The sequence below is a fragment of the Cyanistes caeruleus genome, chromosome 9 (genome assembly GCF_971803275.1).
Source record: "Cyanistes caeruleus chromosome 9, bCyaCae1.hap1.1, whole genome shotgun sequence".
Classification (NCBI taxonomy): Eukaryota; Metazoa; Chordata; class Aves; order Passeriformes; family Paridae; genus Cyanistes; species Cyanistes caeruleus.
Genome location: NC_141709.1, coordinates 15,539,340 through 15,552,168, shown reverse-complemented (window position 1 = coordinate 15,552,168; position 12,829 = coordinate 15,539,340). Strand labels below are relative to the sequence as shown.

The following is a 12,829-nucleotide window of genomic DNA, read 5'->3' as shown; positions in this document are numbered from 1 at the left end:
GGAAAAGTCATGCAAGAGGGTTAAAGGATGTCAGTATTGACCTAAGTCTTTGATCTGGCTGAAATTACCAAGAATTTCTTTAATCACTTCTCTCTATTCACAGATAGTTTGTGTGCAGTTATTTGTAAATCTCATTCTTCAATTTAAATCCAGGTTAGTATTTGTTCTGCAAAATTCCATCTACCTGGGGCAGGAAACATTATTTTAAGGTATTCTAAATGATTAATTATCTATTATTATTTTCAATTACACTAGAAAGAGAGTAAATAAACTCTTGGTACTCAAGACTGTAAAAGTATTTAATGGAGGGTTTTTTTTAGTGATTATATTAACTTTTAGACTGGTCAAATTGGTCAACAGCTGACACAAGCAAAATACCAGCTCCATCTATATTCAAAGCTTGGAGAGGATTTTTTTAAGTTATGTCTACAAAGATTGATTCAGGTTCATCTGAGAGCCCACACAGCTGCTGGGACACAGGGTTGTCATATAATGCCTTGCAGGGCTCTGGCCTCAAATGTCTTCCTACCTGAGGATAGACAGAACTTCTGGGTCTCTGCCCAATCCAGGCAGTGTGCACTAATTTATAAGACCATGTCCCCAGATAATATAAACTTTGTGCAACAATTTTTAAAAATCTGAATATTTTTCAGAATTATTAAAATAAATATTTTCGGAAGCAGAAAACTTGCATAAAGAATTAAACAAAACTCATACTATACTGAGTCTGATTTTCATAAACTCCCAAGTACCTCTGGCTGTAGAGGCTCTATTGCCACAGGTTTATTGCTATTTGAAGGCAGCAGGTACCATTGAACTTGTGGAATTGTTAGATGTGCTTTCATTGAGATGTGTGGGCATCCTTAAGTTTACTGTTTCTTAATCTGTAGCTGCTTAGTAATGCTACTTATATGTACTGCTAATGCAGGTTTGGAGTTGAGCTGTAACATCAGAATATTATAAATAGAAAGTAGTAGTTTCAAGTGATGAGAGAGATCCTTTGATATCACTGAAAAATCCCCTCTCTGGCTTACCGCTGTTTTTTTATTTCATCAAAAGGGATTTGAGGTTAGCATTTTGTGAAAGACTCTTTTGTCCTGATATGATATGAACTGGAATTATGAATTATTTAAAATGATAATCTGAATAGTGTTTGTAGGGATCTGGTTACCCTCTCCAATTGATTGCTCACCATACTGAAGTTTTGGGCTGCACTGCTTGGATCCAGCATGATTTGGAAACTAACTGGAATGTGGTTACTGCCCCAAGGCTGGAGTCTTAGGAGCACTTGAAAGAAGGTTTCATGTTTTAGCACTCTCCCCTGTGCTTGAATCCACTGTTTAGCTGCCTAAGGCAACTGAGCAGCTATCTCAAGATTGCACTTCAGGTTAAAAACAATTTCCCAGAATCCTCAGGGGTGCCATGGCAGATAAGTGAGCATACCCAAAAACACTCCTAGGGATTCTAAAGCCAGTGTTGTCTTTTACTGTAACACTATGACATACTACATTAATTATCTGTGTTAAAATAACACACCCTGGAAGTTTTACTTGTTCAGGTGTTTTAATCCTCCTGAATTGCATCTGGAATATGGTCCTGTGTCTTTCTGGTTGCCCTTGAGTTAGCAAGTCTTTTGCTAAACATACTTATCTTTTCTCCTGGCTAAATCCTTCAGTAGTTTCTTAGAGTCTATTAAACGTTCTACCAGCATCTTTCCCACTTGAACCTAAAATTTGTATTTTTATAACCTCTATCTTCTCTTTGCTACAAAGGCAAGATTATACTTTCAGTCTGTTTTTGTAGTATTCCTAAAGTATAGACAGAGCCAAGTCATTAAATTCGCTGGTTTCCATTAATGCTTTTCCAGGAAAAAATGTGATAGAATTCTGGTCTGCAAAGGTAGATAGATATTTATGTGGGTAGATATTTATGGTGGTAGCCAAACATATAGCAGTTGTATCATTCCATATCATCAATCAAACAGGCAAATTTTATGCACATTTCCCCAAATCATACAGAAATTATTAGAATGCTTGTTTATCATAGTGATGAATTACAGCACTGCTTTATTTGTGAGACCTTCATGTGCTGATTAAGAATTCAGTGCAGAGATTTCTGTTTTGTCTTACAGTCTAACGTACGTCTTCAGACCCTGGGATTTGCATGCATTTAGGCCTGACCTTGCCTCCAGAGGGAATTGAGCCAACTCTTACAGTAGCTCGGTAGCTTGGGGATCAGAATTCTGTACCTGGTCTTGGTAGTCAGCCCCAGTGATCAGATTTTTTTAATGAACAAACTCTTGAGGAGCTTCTACTGATCAGCCATTGCAACTTCTTAACATTGGGAGTTAAAAACAAGTGAATGGCAAAGAAGAATTATTTTCTTTACTGGTTTTAGAATTTTAGTAGGTACCTGAAAATATAAACTAAAGGAGTTGGAATGGAATATAGGATAGTGTTTACCTGAACTAAAAACTGCCATTAAAAAATCCTGTGAGACTTCTGATAGACCAAACTGATAGCTCTCTATTCATAGCAGAAAAGATCTTGTTGCTAAACTGACTTCTAGTACCTCAGGAAAACATAGTTTTAATAATTAGTTTATTTGAAAGCTGTTAAATTCTTTTTTTAGTATTGTTATCTTCTCTAACTTTTTAATCTGCTCCAGTTTGATTGGAGCTGTTTCACAGGAGCCAGATTACTCAGGTCACAGTCAGAGTGAAGAAGACTATCTTTACTGCAGTGCTGAGAGGTAGAGAATTCTAGATCTGTGTCTTTGTTCAATAGCCTGCATTTGTGTTTTCCTTTATAGAGTCATGGAAAAAACAGTGCTAGGGAAAAGGGAGGAAAAAATTTCTAAAACTTGGTCAGTGAGACATTTGTGCATAATAACTGGTTATTTCTGTTGTAACAGCTGAAATCAACTAGAATACTTGTAATATCAAGGCTATGGTTTAAATTTTTGCGGTCTCAAAATTGTCCTTTTGTGGAATTCTCCAGTACCTCAGAGCAGAGGCCAGGCTGCCTACAGAGTCCATTCCAAGATACATACATTGAGTCATGTATTCCTTTGACAGCTGCAACATTCCTATATAGGCATTTGTCAACTGGCAGATGAAAGCAGGGTGGCAAACTACTCTGACATGGGGAATAGTCACTGTATGTGCTCACTGGTAATTGGGCTGTTCCTAGCAAAATGACCCTTTCCATAAGCAGTGTCTTTGATGACCTTGATTTTGACATTGTGGCTAGCTCATCATCTCAGCAAGCTTTTCATACACATATGCACATGATTACTCGTCCCTCTATCTAAAAATGCTGGGAAGAATGAGGGCTTCCAGCCAGGGCTTTTGCCTGAAGTTGGCAAGAGTATACTGTGGTGGTTGTGGGTTCAGATCCCACTAGAACTTACAGCCATTTTACTAAAATTGTTTGCTTATCTTTTTAATGTTTAGCAGTGCAGCTTATGCATACACAAAGTATTCTTACTTGCATCAGAAATTACTTGATGTGTCTTGACATATGTTTATGTTGTGATTATGTGTGTGATTTGAAGAGAATCTCATAAAGTAACAGAAATTGTTTTTGTAACTTTTTTCTTGCAAAAAAAGTAGTTTTTTTAAAATTCCAAGAGAGAAAAGATATCTAATCCACCTTAATATTCTTATCATCTTCACTGTTTGGTGTAGACAGTTCTGTCATCATATTTTCTTCCTCCATTATCTATCTGTTCTTAAAAGTAGGAAGGAAAAAGGTTCAGTGAACCAAATTCAGTTTTTGTGCAGGTGGCACACATTTCTAGCACATCCTTTGCTAGGTGACATATTCTGCTTTAAGTCTATATGATGAACACCTGACAATTTGAACTTGTGTTATAGCTCCACAAAATGTTTGCCTCAAGTGTGTTGATGGTGGTAGAAGTCAGATGTGAATGTTCATAAGTGGCACTGAAGTTTTAATAAGCAAAAGCACATAACTTATTTGCCTAGAAACGGTTCTTTTTCATGTTGATAATATTCTGGCTGCATAAATGAGGATGTCTTGTGGGTTGTTATTATGAGAAGCACAGTTCAGAGATGTGTTTTCATGGGGAGGTGGTTGCAGGTTGGTGAGGATTTTGGTTTTGCACCACACCCTCTTTAGCAGATAAGACAGCAATAAAGACATGGAAAAAAAACGTTGCACATATTTATGTTAAAGATCATACCGAAACCTTCATAATTTTAGTATCTTATTTAAAAATAAGAAATTACCATAGGAAAAGTTCTTTTGGTGCAGATGTAAAAGTGAGAATGAAGATAAACTTGCATTAATGTATGTGTTCATTTGTTTTGCTCATTTTTTTTTCTTCATGTCAAGGACTTAATGGGTAATTCTAAGTGTAAAAAATAAACCTTCAGAAGACTTTGTTTCATGACTTATTGTAGTGTATGGTTTATGCCCTTTCTGCTAGCAAGTGAATCCTTTTTGTCAAAATTGTAAATAAGCAAGCTAAGCAAAAAGATTTAAAGCAGATGTTCAGAGTTGTGCAGCCATACAGATGTGCCAACAGGTCCCAGTGTGAATATAAGAACTCTTGTGAAGAAGGCAGTGTTGAAATATCTTTCAAAGGAAAGTCCTTGTCCAAAATAACTTTTTCTTTTCTCAATAAATAATGTACACGATTTGTGGAAAAGGCATAATTTATCTGTTTTGCTTATGTTGAAGTAAAGTCTTAGATTCTTAACTATTTTAAATCAGTATTGATTTATTAACATTAGTTAGGTTGCTGTTATTCATACCACTCGGGAATCATTATTTTCTCTGATACAGAATTCCAAAAGTATTCCAGTTCAGGAAGCTCTGTCATCATGGTTATAGGGGGACCAAACTATTTAGAATCTTAGTATGTGCTGTCTGTAATACTTTCAAAGTGCTACTTTTAGGGGTACATATTTTATTAGCCTCTAGACAGGTTTTGATCACATTTTCACATCACAGTGTGTAGTGGCATTAGTGAATTAATAAGTGAATTGATTTTGTCCCATGTAATGGATTGAGTTTTTTTATCTGGTCTGATTTGTAATGTCAGCTCTAAGGATAAAAATACGTCAACATAACTAAAATAACATTTCATTGAAGTAGTTAGAATGAGCAGCCAGGATCAGAGGCAATGTTCATTAAGCACTATGATGCACTAATATGAGTGCATTAATGCACTATGCTGCATTGTGCTCTTTAGTTAGCCATTTAACTGTTGTGGAAACTGCCTACTTGTAATGAGTTTTCAGTCAGGAAGTTAACAATTGGGCTCCTACTCATGGCTGCTCTCCTCTAGTCCTCACAGTTTATCATGATTCACATGTGACGTGTAGCAGGAGTAATGGTCACACAATTGCAGACAAGCACCTCTACTGTGGCAGAGAATAGGCTAAAAAGAAATCCATTGGAGGAGGAAGGACGATTTGTGTATTTGCAGTTTTACCACAGTCTTCCTGTGTGTCTCAGAGAGGGGCACTTAGCCTTCTGGTGTCTGTGTTTTAGCCAGTGCTGTGGGAACACGTGCTGTTTCACAGATTTAGAAGTTAATTCCTCATTGGTTCTGTCTAAGAGTAGTCTGCTTTATTTATCAAGGCTTTGGCTTTCAGTCTGCATGTGGGGCACTCAGCCTTTTGATTTAGCAAGTTATGCTGAAATCAAATCTTGTATGGTTTGTATGAGTAGTGCAATTTACACCCAGAGTGCGTATCAGAGAGAGTGTGGACCTTTCCAACCTGTGCAACCTTCGTTAATAAAGATACAGTGACTGCTGTTGACCTCTTGTGAAAAGTAGATCCATTCGTGTTTTTATTCTGTGGCCTGAATAGAAGATACAACAGAATGGGCACTGTTCACTCAACGTGGGAATTCTCTGTTGCTCTGACTCATGTAGAGCAGCAGGGAGGGGGAGGAAAATGGGCTCCACACACCCGGTATCCAGTTTTGTAATTTACAAAATCTTTTTGATCTAAACTTTGCACATTTAATATTCCAGAGGGTATTCGTGAGTTTGATAAAAGTCTGTAGTAGTGCTGGAGAAAGATAAGGCTCACTATTGTACTAAAACACTGTTTTGGTGCCAAGACAGTTTATTATGCCTTTCTGTTGCAAGACTAATAGTGCCCATCAAACTTTGTATAATTTGGTATTACACAGAATAAAGATAAAAATACACAATCGTTCTCTAAGTTGCAATACAAAATACTTCAAGTTTAATACTCAACTATATTGCAAACCAGTCCATTAGCATGATGTAGTGCTTCACAGTAGCTGGGAGAAATACAGTGTGATGAAATGTACCAATGTGGCAGGGACCAAGTTATTTTTGTGTAGAATAGAAAAGATCCTTACTTTTTCCCCCATTCTAATCAACTGTTATTTTGCCCATATGTTTTCTGATGTGTCTTGCAGAGTTTCATGATAGGCTTTCAAAGCTGGATGAAATTTTCTGTTCCAGCATTGTGGTCAGTCAGTTTTTAGCATGCATAAAAGAACCAGTGTTCCTATGTTTTTCTTTGGGCCTGTGAAGTCAGAGTCGCAAGGAATAGAACAAAGCCTCAGAAGATATAACAGGAGCCTTTGGGAGCTAGTGGGGAATTGCAAACTCTTTGTTTATTGCACCTGGCACTTTCTCAAAATCTGCTTCACAGGGGCCAGACCAATCATTTCCTCAAGCAGATAAGAAGGATGCTTTCTCTCCCTGAGTCAAAGCTCTGTGAGTTTGTAAATAAGACAGTAAAAATGTCTTATTTACAAACATTCTAGAGGGATTATAGATAATATATTGCAATATATTTTATCTCAGAAAACCTGAACTTCAGGACTAGTTAAAATGGTTAAAAAGTATGGACTTTAAAACCACCTGCAATCACAAGAGTTGTAACAACATGCATTGTGCCTTAATTGTCTGAAATGAGATTTTAAGCATTCTAAACAGATATTAAATTGGAACAACAAAAAATAAAAAGCCGGCCCCCATTTTCAAGAGCGTTCTGGTGTATTTGAGACCCGTGTCAGGAGCTCTGGGGAACTTACCTCTGTTGGTGCTCCACAAGAGAGGAAATAGAAGGAAATGTGTCCCCTACATCTCCCAGGTTGTTTCAAGGCAATGAGTCAGGACCATTTTACGCAAGTTTCTTAATATGCATATTTTTTATTTCTGCTGTTGATATGATTTCATGGATCTTGTTTGATAGACACAGTCACAAGTGTCAATCTGTCAGATAAAGCCCAGGAGCTAACCAGACCTTCTGTTTCTTATCCATCTTTTCTTAAATCTTCATTCTTAGGAGTTAATCCAGAAGATGTAAATATGGAAGTAATTCTGTATAATCTTCTTCTTAAAGGCAGTCTTTCAGAGATTTAGACAATGCAGAGCAACTGTTTTAATCTTCCATCAGGCAAATAGAAGCAATTCTCTACAGTAGAATCCTTTGAGTGATTGTTCAAATTTAAGCTCTATTTTCCAGTATTATGAATTTGAGTTTCCACCATGGATTGAAATAAGATTTTTAATACAGTTAGAGTGTACAATTGTTTTATTATTTTTTGTATTATATATTGTAATTTAATGCAAAAGTCCAAACATTTTAACGTTCATATATTAAACTGTAAATAACACCAAAGCAATGGAGTTGAAATGAAGAGTTCTAACTTCACCGAAACCAAGTATGTGTATTTAATGAAAGTAAATTGTTTTAAGTGTATTCCCTTAAGAAAATACTGATTCTATAAAATCACTGAAATTCTAATTATTTCTCTGTTTTCTGGGAAAATGTTACTTTCTTGGCAGTTTTAAATTAAGATTTCTCTGTGAGACATCATTCTAAACACATGAATACTATAATACTGATTTTAATAGAAATGGTTTAGATGGCTTTTAATGCAAAACATAACTGACCTGAAATTTCTTGATGGGAAATCTAACATGATGGAACAGACTTCAAAGTCTCCTATGAGAAATATGCTAGAAGCAAAATATCTTAGAGTATACTGTAGGGGGAAAAATTGAAGCTTTTCATGGAAATGTAGTATTTCATGTCTGTGACTGAATTTTGTTTCATTTCAACCTGAAATGAAAGCTTTGTTCTTCAAGGGCAATAATGGCATGTTTTTAGTAACTCCTTAGCTTTCAACAATAGTGTATAATATTTGGGTTCACCATTGTGTTAAAACCATGTTTTTCTGTGTGGCAACTGACTGCTGTGGCATAATGATTTATTAGTGTTGACACTCCAGGGTTGTTTGTCAAAAGCTCAGCTTTTGCTCCTTCTGGCACATTACATACAAATTATGTTAATCACTATAGTGCAGATTTTAACCTAATTATGTTATACATCTTGAACAATTATAATTTCTGTAAGGGAAAGATGTCTGGCATTTTATTTGTTAATATATTTTTTCTTCTTTTGGTATTCCACAAAAGAAGCTGCATTAAAAAGTGATAGTATGTGTGGAGGTTTTTTTGCTGCAGTTTATGTTTTAGCTTATGCTGCTAAAATATGTGAAAGCTGATTTTATTTTTTAGGACTTTAACAATCTGTTTATATGAATTAGCAGTAAGCTGTAACTTCACTTTCAGAATTTCACAAAGGAGTAGCAAAATGTAATTTCTTTTTTTTGTATATAGATAACACACGTCTGTGCATCTTAAAGGATTGGTCTGCTCAAATCTGGCTTAACAACAGTGATCAGACTTCTGTGTTCACACACAGAGACAGACTTTCCATCTGTAGCATTACAAACTGAAATGCAGCTCAAATCAATCCAGACAAAGTTCACATACTGAAGAAATTAGTCTGAGCCATGGTCCAGAGTGCACAGCCTAAGGAGACCCCTCCTAGCCTAGCCCCAGCTGCCTGCCTTGCCAGCTGTGTTTAGCAAAGCAGAAGGACCAAACTATCCCAGGCAAGTCAGGGCTGAGGGGTGGTGGCAGGCCAAGACTGGGAGTTGGCCTTTATCATATCTGAGGTTTGAAGGAAGACATCTGATTTCTGGCCTGTCAGCTCTTAATTTGTACACATGCATGCACACCTGAGGTTTATTTAAAAAATAGCTTTCATATCACCTAGGTCCCATTTGATTTCATTTGCATGTCAACAGGAGCTGAGAAATCTAGCTACATTTTTAAGCTTCATGGTTCTTGCTAGCTACTGCTCATTAAATTGAAGATTTTAGACTGAGTTTTACGTAACATCTTGGAATGATCTAACAGAAAATAGGCAGTTCATTTGGGCTGCGTGTCCTTGGGTTGTATTGCTCACACCTTATTAGTCTTCAGCAAATGTTCTACTTTCCTTTAGTTTTGGCAAGCTGCTTGGAACACCATTTCCTTCTTTTCATTCTGGTGGAGTCCAATTGTTCTTTGCTTATACTACATCAGCCTTTCCCAGAATTTAGCCTGGAGTTTTTATACACTGGGGAGTTTCCAGTGTGTTTAGATTATAAAATGATTTCCTAATGTGACTGTGACAGAACCACGCTCTCAGATAACACTGTCAAACTAGATTTCAGTGCTGTTTTTCTGTGTTTCTTTGTGGTATTTTACCCTACAGAAATGATGTGAAAAATAATTTTGTCTCTTGAAAGTGATATTTTTCAAATCATCCACCCAAGTAGTTAGGATTGTCCCAAAACTTTTTCTTGTTCTGTTTTTCTTTAGGTTTGTGTAAATCAATTGGTGTAAGCAATTTTCTTATCAGCCATCTTGAACAACTAAAGGAGGACTGTGTGATTACTCCACATGTTAATCAGGTGAGTGCATACATGTATTTGAAATATCTGGGTTTGGGTTTTACTTTGGTTTTTTTGGTTAGCAACCTCCTCCCCTCTCCTATGCATGAAAGGCAACACCCAAACTATTTCCTTAGTCATACAATTTCTTTTTTCATTTCTATTTACATATTGAAAACCATTCAGGAAGATGACCCGAAGGGTAGGGAAGTCCTTCCTCATATTTTCCCCACCCAGTTTCTCACAGGCTACTTGGTTGTGTCTGGGTACAAGACACAAATGACTGGTCCCTGTGACAGTTTTTTGATGATAAAACTGTTTAGAAATAAAATTCAAGAATCACAGAACATTTAGCATCTTCAGAGAGAACCAGTTTTTAGAAAGCATGTGTTCAAAAACTTTTGTACTTCCTGTAAGCAACACTGAAAACCTCAGTTAATTATATATCCATGTAAGGGTGCCCTTCCCTTGCTCCCCCCTCATTTCCTATTTCACGTAAGTTCAGTCAACTCCTCGTTTAGGCAGGTGCTGTGATAGTCCTGGCAGAATTTGTTTTGCTGCCCTAGGCAGATCTAGGACGGCCACCTCCATACCGGCAGGCTGCCAGGACACTCGACAAATGTTCCCTTGTTGCAGGTTTCTGCCTACAGCTGTGCTGGAAGTTCATGCTCCCATTCCTTCCACCTCCTGCCAGAGAAAGTGTGTGTATGCTGACAGGGATGTGGGAACTGGAATGGATGGAGTGCAGGCACATGCTTTTCCCCTTTGTACAGGTGGTCAGGATTTCTGGCAGCTGTTTATGGTTTAATGTCATTAACAGCCATACAAGGCTTGCTCAGAGTGTGACTATCAGAACCAAACAACTCTGATTTTAGCTGTCCACTATGCTAAAGATTACGAAAGGACAATTAATTAATGTTAAAATAGCACAAAACCATATAAAATATTTAAATTCAATTATTTAAAATAAACCATTGAAATAAATATATGTTAAAGTGGGCAAGTTGATGACTGCTTAATAACTGGTGAATTTAAACAAGGTTCAAGAAACATCTTCAATACACATCTACGAAGACTTACTAGAGGTTGGCATTAAATGTTACTGCCTGTTAAGTAATAGTAGCTTTTCAGTGTTCTACTAAAGCACTGCAAGGAAGAAATAGTGATTTTGTTTTGAAATTTCCTCTTACCCACAGTGTCAAAATGTGTCCAGTAGTACTTTTTCAATGGTGTTCATGCATGGAGACAAGCTGTTTCCTGGTGCTATTTGACAAAACTCCCTTCCTGAGGCTAGGAAAGAGGAGACGAGAAGTTGAAGTGGTGGTGATACTGAGGGGCAGGAGAGGGCCCTTGCTAATCATTTCTTTGAAGTGGTACACAGCATCGTTCTGAATTGAAAGCAAAAATCAACCCACACCATTGCCAAGTGCTCCACCTTAAATAGATCTGTTATAGCATTAAGTTATACATTTTTTAGAGTTAAAGGAATTTTATAAACCGTGCTTCAGCTTGTCCTCAAAAAAGTATGTATTCTGTTTTTTGCCTAGTGTTGGAGAGTTACTGAGTCTGATGGTAAGATTACTTAAGTACCATCAAATAAATAATGAATTTCTAAATTCAAATTGGGACTGGAAATGCTCTACTGAGTTCTTATTTCACTGTCCACAATTTATAGTACAGGTTTTTTACTATATTTATGCATAAAATAGTGTACTGTTTCAATGGACTTAGAAAAATATAAAACATTTGCAAATAGTCATTGTATACAAAGTCTAAATATTGAAGAAATAAGTGGAGAAAAAATACTTCCCTTTTGGAATTCAGGGTGTTCTTACTGTTACAACAGTCCCTTTATGATATTAAAATTGAAAGTTGGGTTTTTTCTGTGAAGAAGAGAAAGTAGGAAGGCAGGAGAAATAAGCAATTCTTGTTTTAAAAGCCAAGTTTTAAGTACTGCCTTTCTTCTCAGTTCCTGGGGAAAAAACAGTATCATCATGTGTTTTAAAGAAGTAGGAAAGGCCTGTCTTTTCAAGAATATGGTATTGCTAAGTTATTTATTATTAAGCAAGCACCTTTTAAAATTTCAATATACAATTAAAAGTACTGGTAAGTACTTTATTCTAGCATCATGTAGAGTGAAACTTACAAATTAGAAGTTCCAGGTTTATGTGCCAGAGTTTTGTAATTAACTTGGCAGTAGGAAGTTTGGATTTATGCTCAACTTTGAAGTCTCTCTGAAGGCTCATTGCCCCTGTCACTCACTACAGGAAAAAATATATTTTATAAATATTTAATAAAGATATATGTTTCATTTACTAAAGTGATGTGCTGAACCCAAATATAAACTGTTCCTCTATGAATTCCATGTAGGAATGTTCATCAATATTTTTCCGGTCCTGGAGAAGTGTGAATTACTGTGTAATGACCTCAGAGAGACTTGGTTATGTTGTTGATATTGTCATTTATATTGAGCTCTGTTGTGTAAATCTGTACAAGTTAGAAATTCATAGGAGACATCAGAAAACAACCCCTTTGTGTGTAAACTCACCTAAACTGTTCCTCTATATAGAAAATATTCATAGACTTTCAGTGTTTTCAGTATTTCAATTTATTAAAGAGAAAAAATTGGAAGACAGCATTCCCAGTGAGAAAATTACTGAATTCCAGATGTGCAGAAACTTTATCACATGAAAAGGACCACAGCAGGGTGGAAAGAGTAAGGCCTCTGTGCACCATCATCTGAGGTATGACTTTCTAGGGCCATGTGTCGAGGTTGTTATTAGGCTCAACTTTTCCCCACTTGATATGACTGTTGTAAAAAACACAGTGCTTTAGTTGGGGGTTCCCTGTGGCTGAGCATGTAGCAGCTGTGAAGTTCTATAATGTGAACTGCATACTGTTCTGTTAAACAGATGCCAGTTTTTACATGCCAATCAATCAGGGTAGAGTGCCTGAAAAGATCGAGATCTCCCTCTGCCATCATGTGACAGCCCTCTCCTGAGAAAAGTCTGGTGATGAAAATAGCAAGGGTGGGGCAAGACAGGAAGCAAGAATTGTTATTTTGAGGGGAAGCAAATGTT

At 36.7% G+C, this 12,829-nt stretch overlaps 1 protein-coding gene across 6 annotated transcripts in view; it reads left to right on the top strand.

Moving 5' to 3' along the window:
* LOC111932727 (putative oxidoreductase ZK1290.5) overlaps positions 1-12,829 on the top strand; it is a 45,065-nt gene that overhangs the window by 22,090 nt on the left and 10,146 nt on the right. For all 6 annotated transcript variants that reach the window (XM_086841744.1, XM_086841746.1, XM_086841743.1 and 3 more), the window contains one exon: positions 9,679-9,770. In XM_086841744.1, the coding sequence (XP_086697870.1) occupies positions 9,679-9,770 (92 nt within the window). The remainder of the gene's footprint in view (positions 1-9,678; positions 9,771-12,829) is intronic.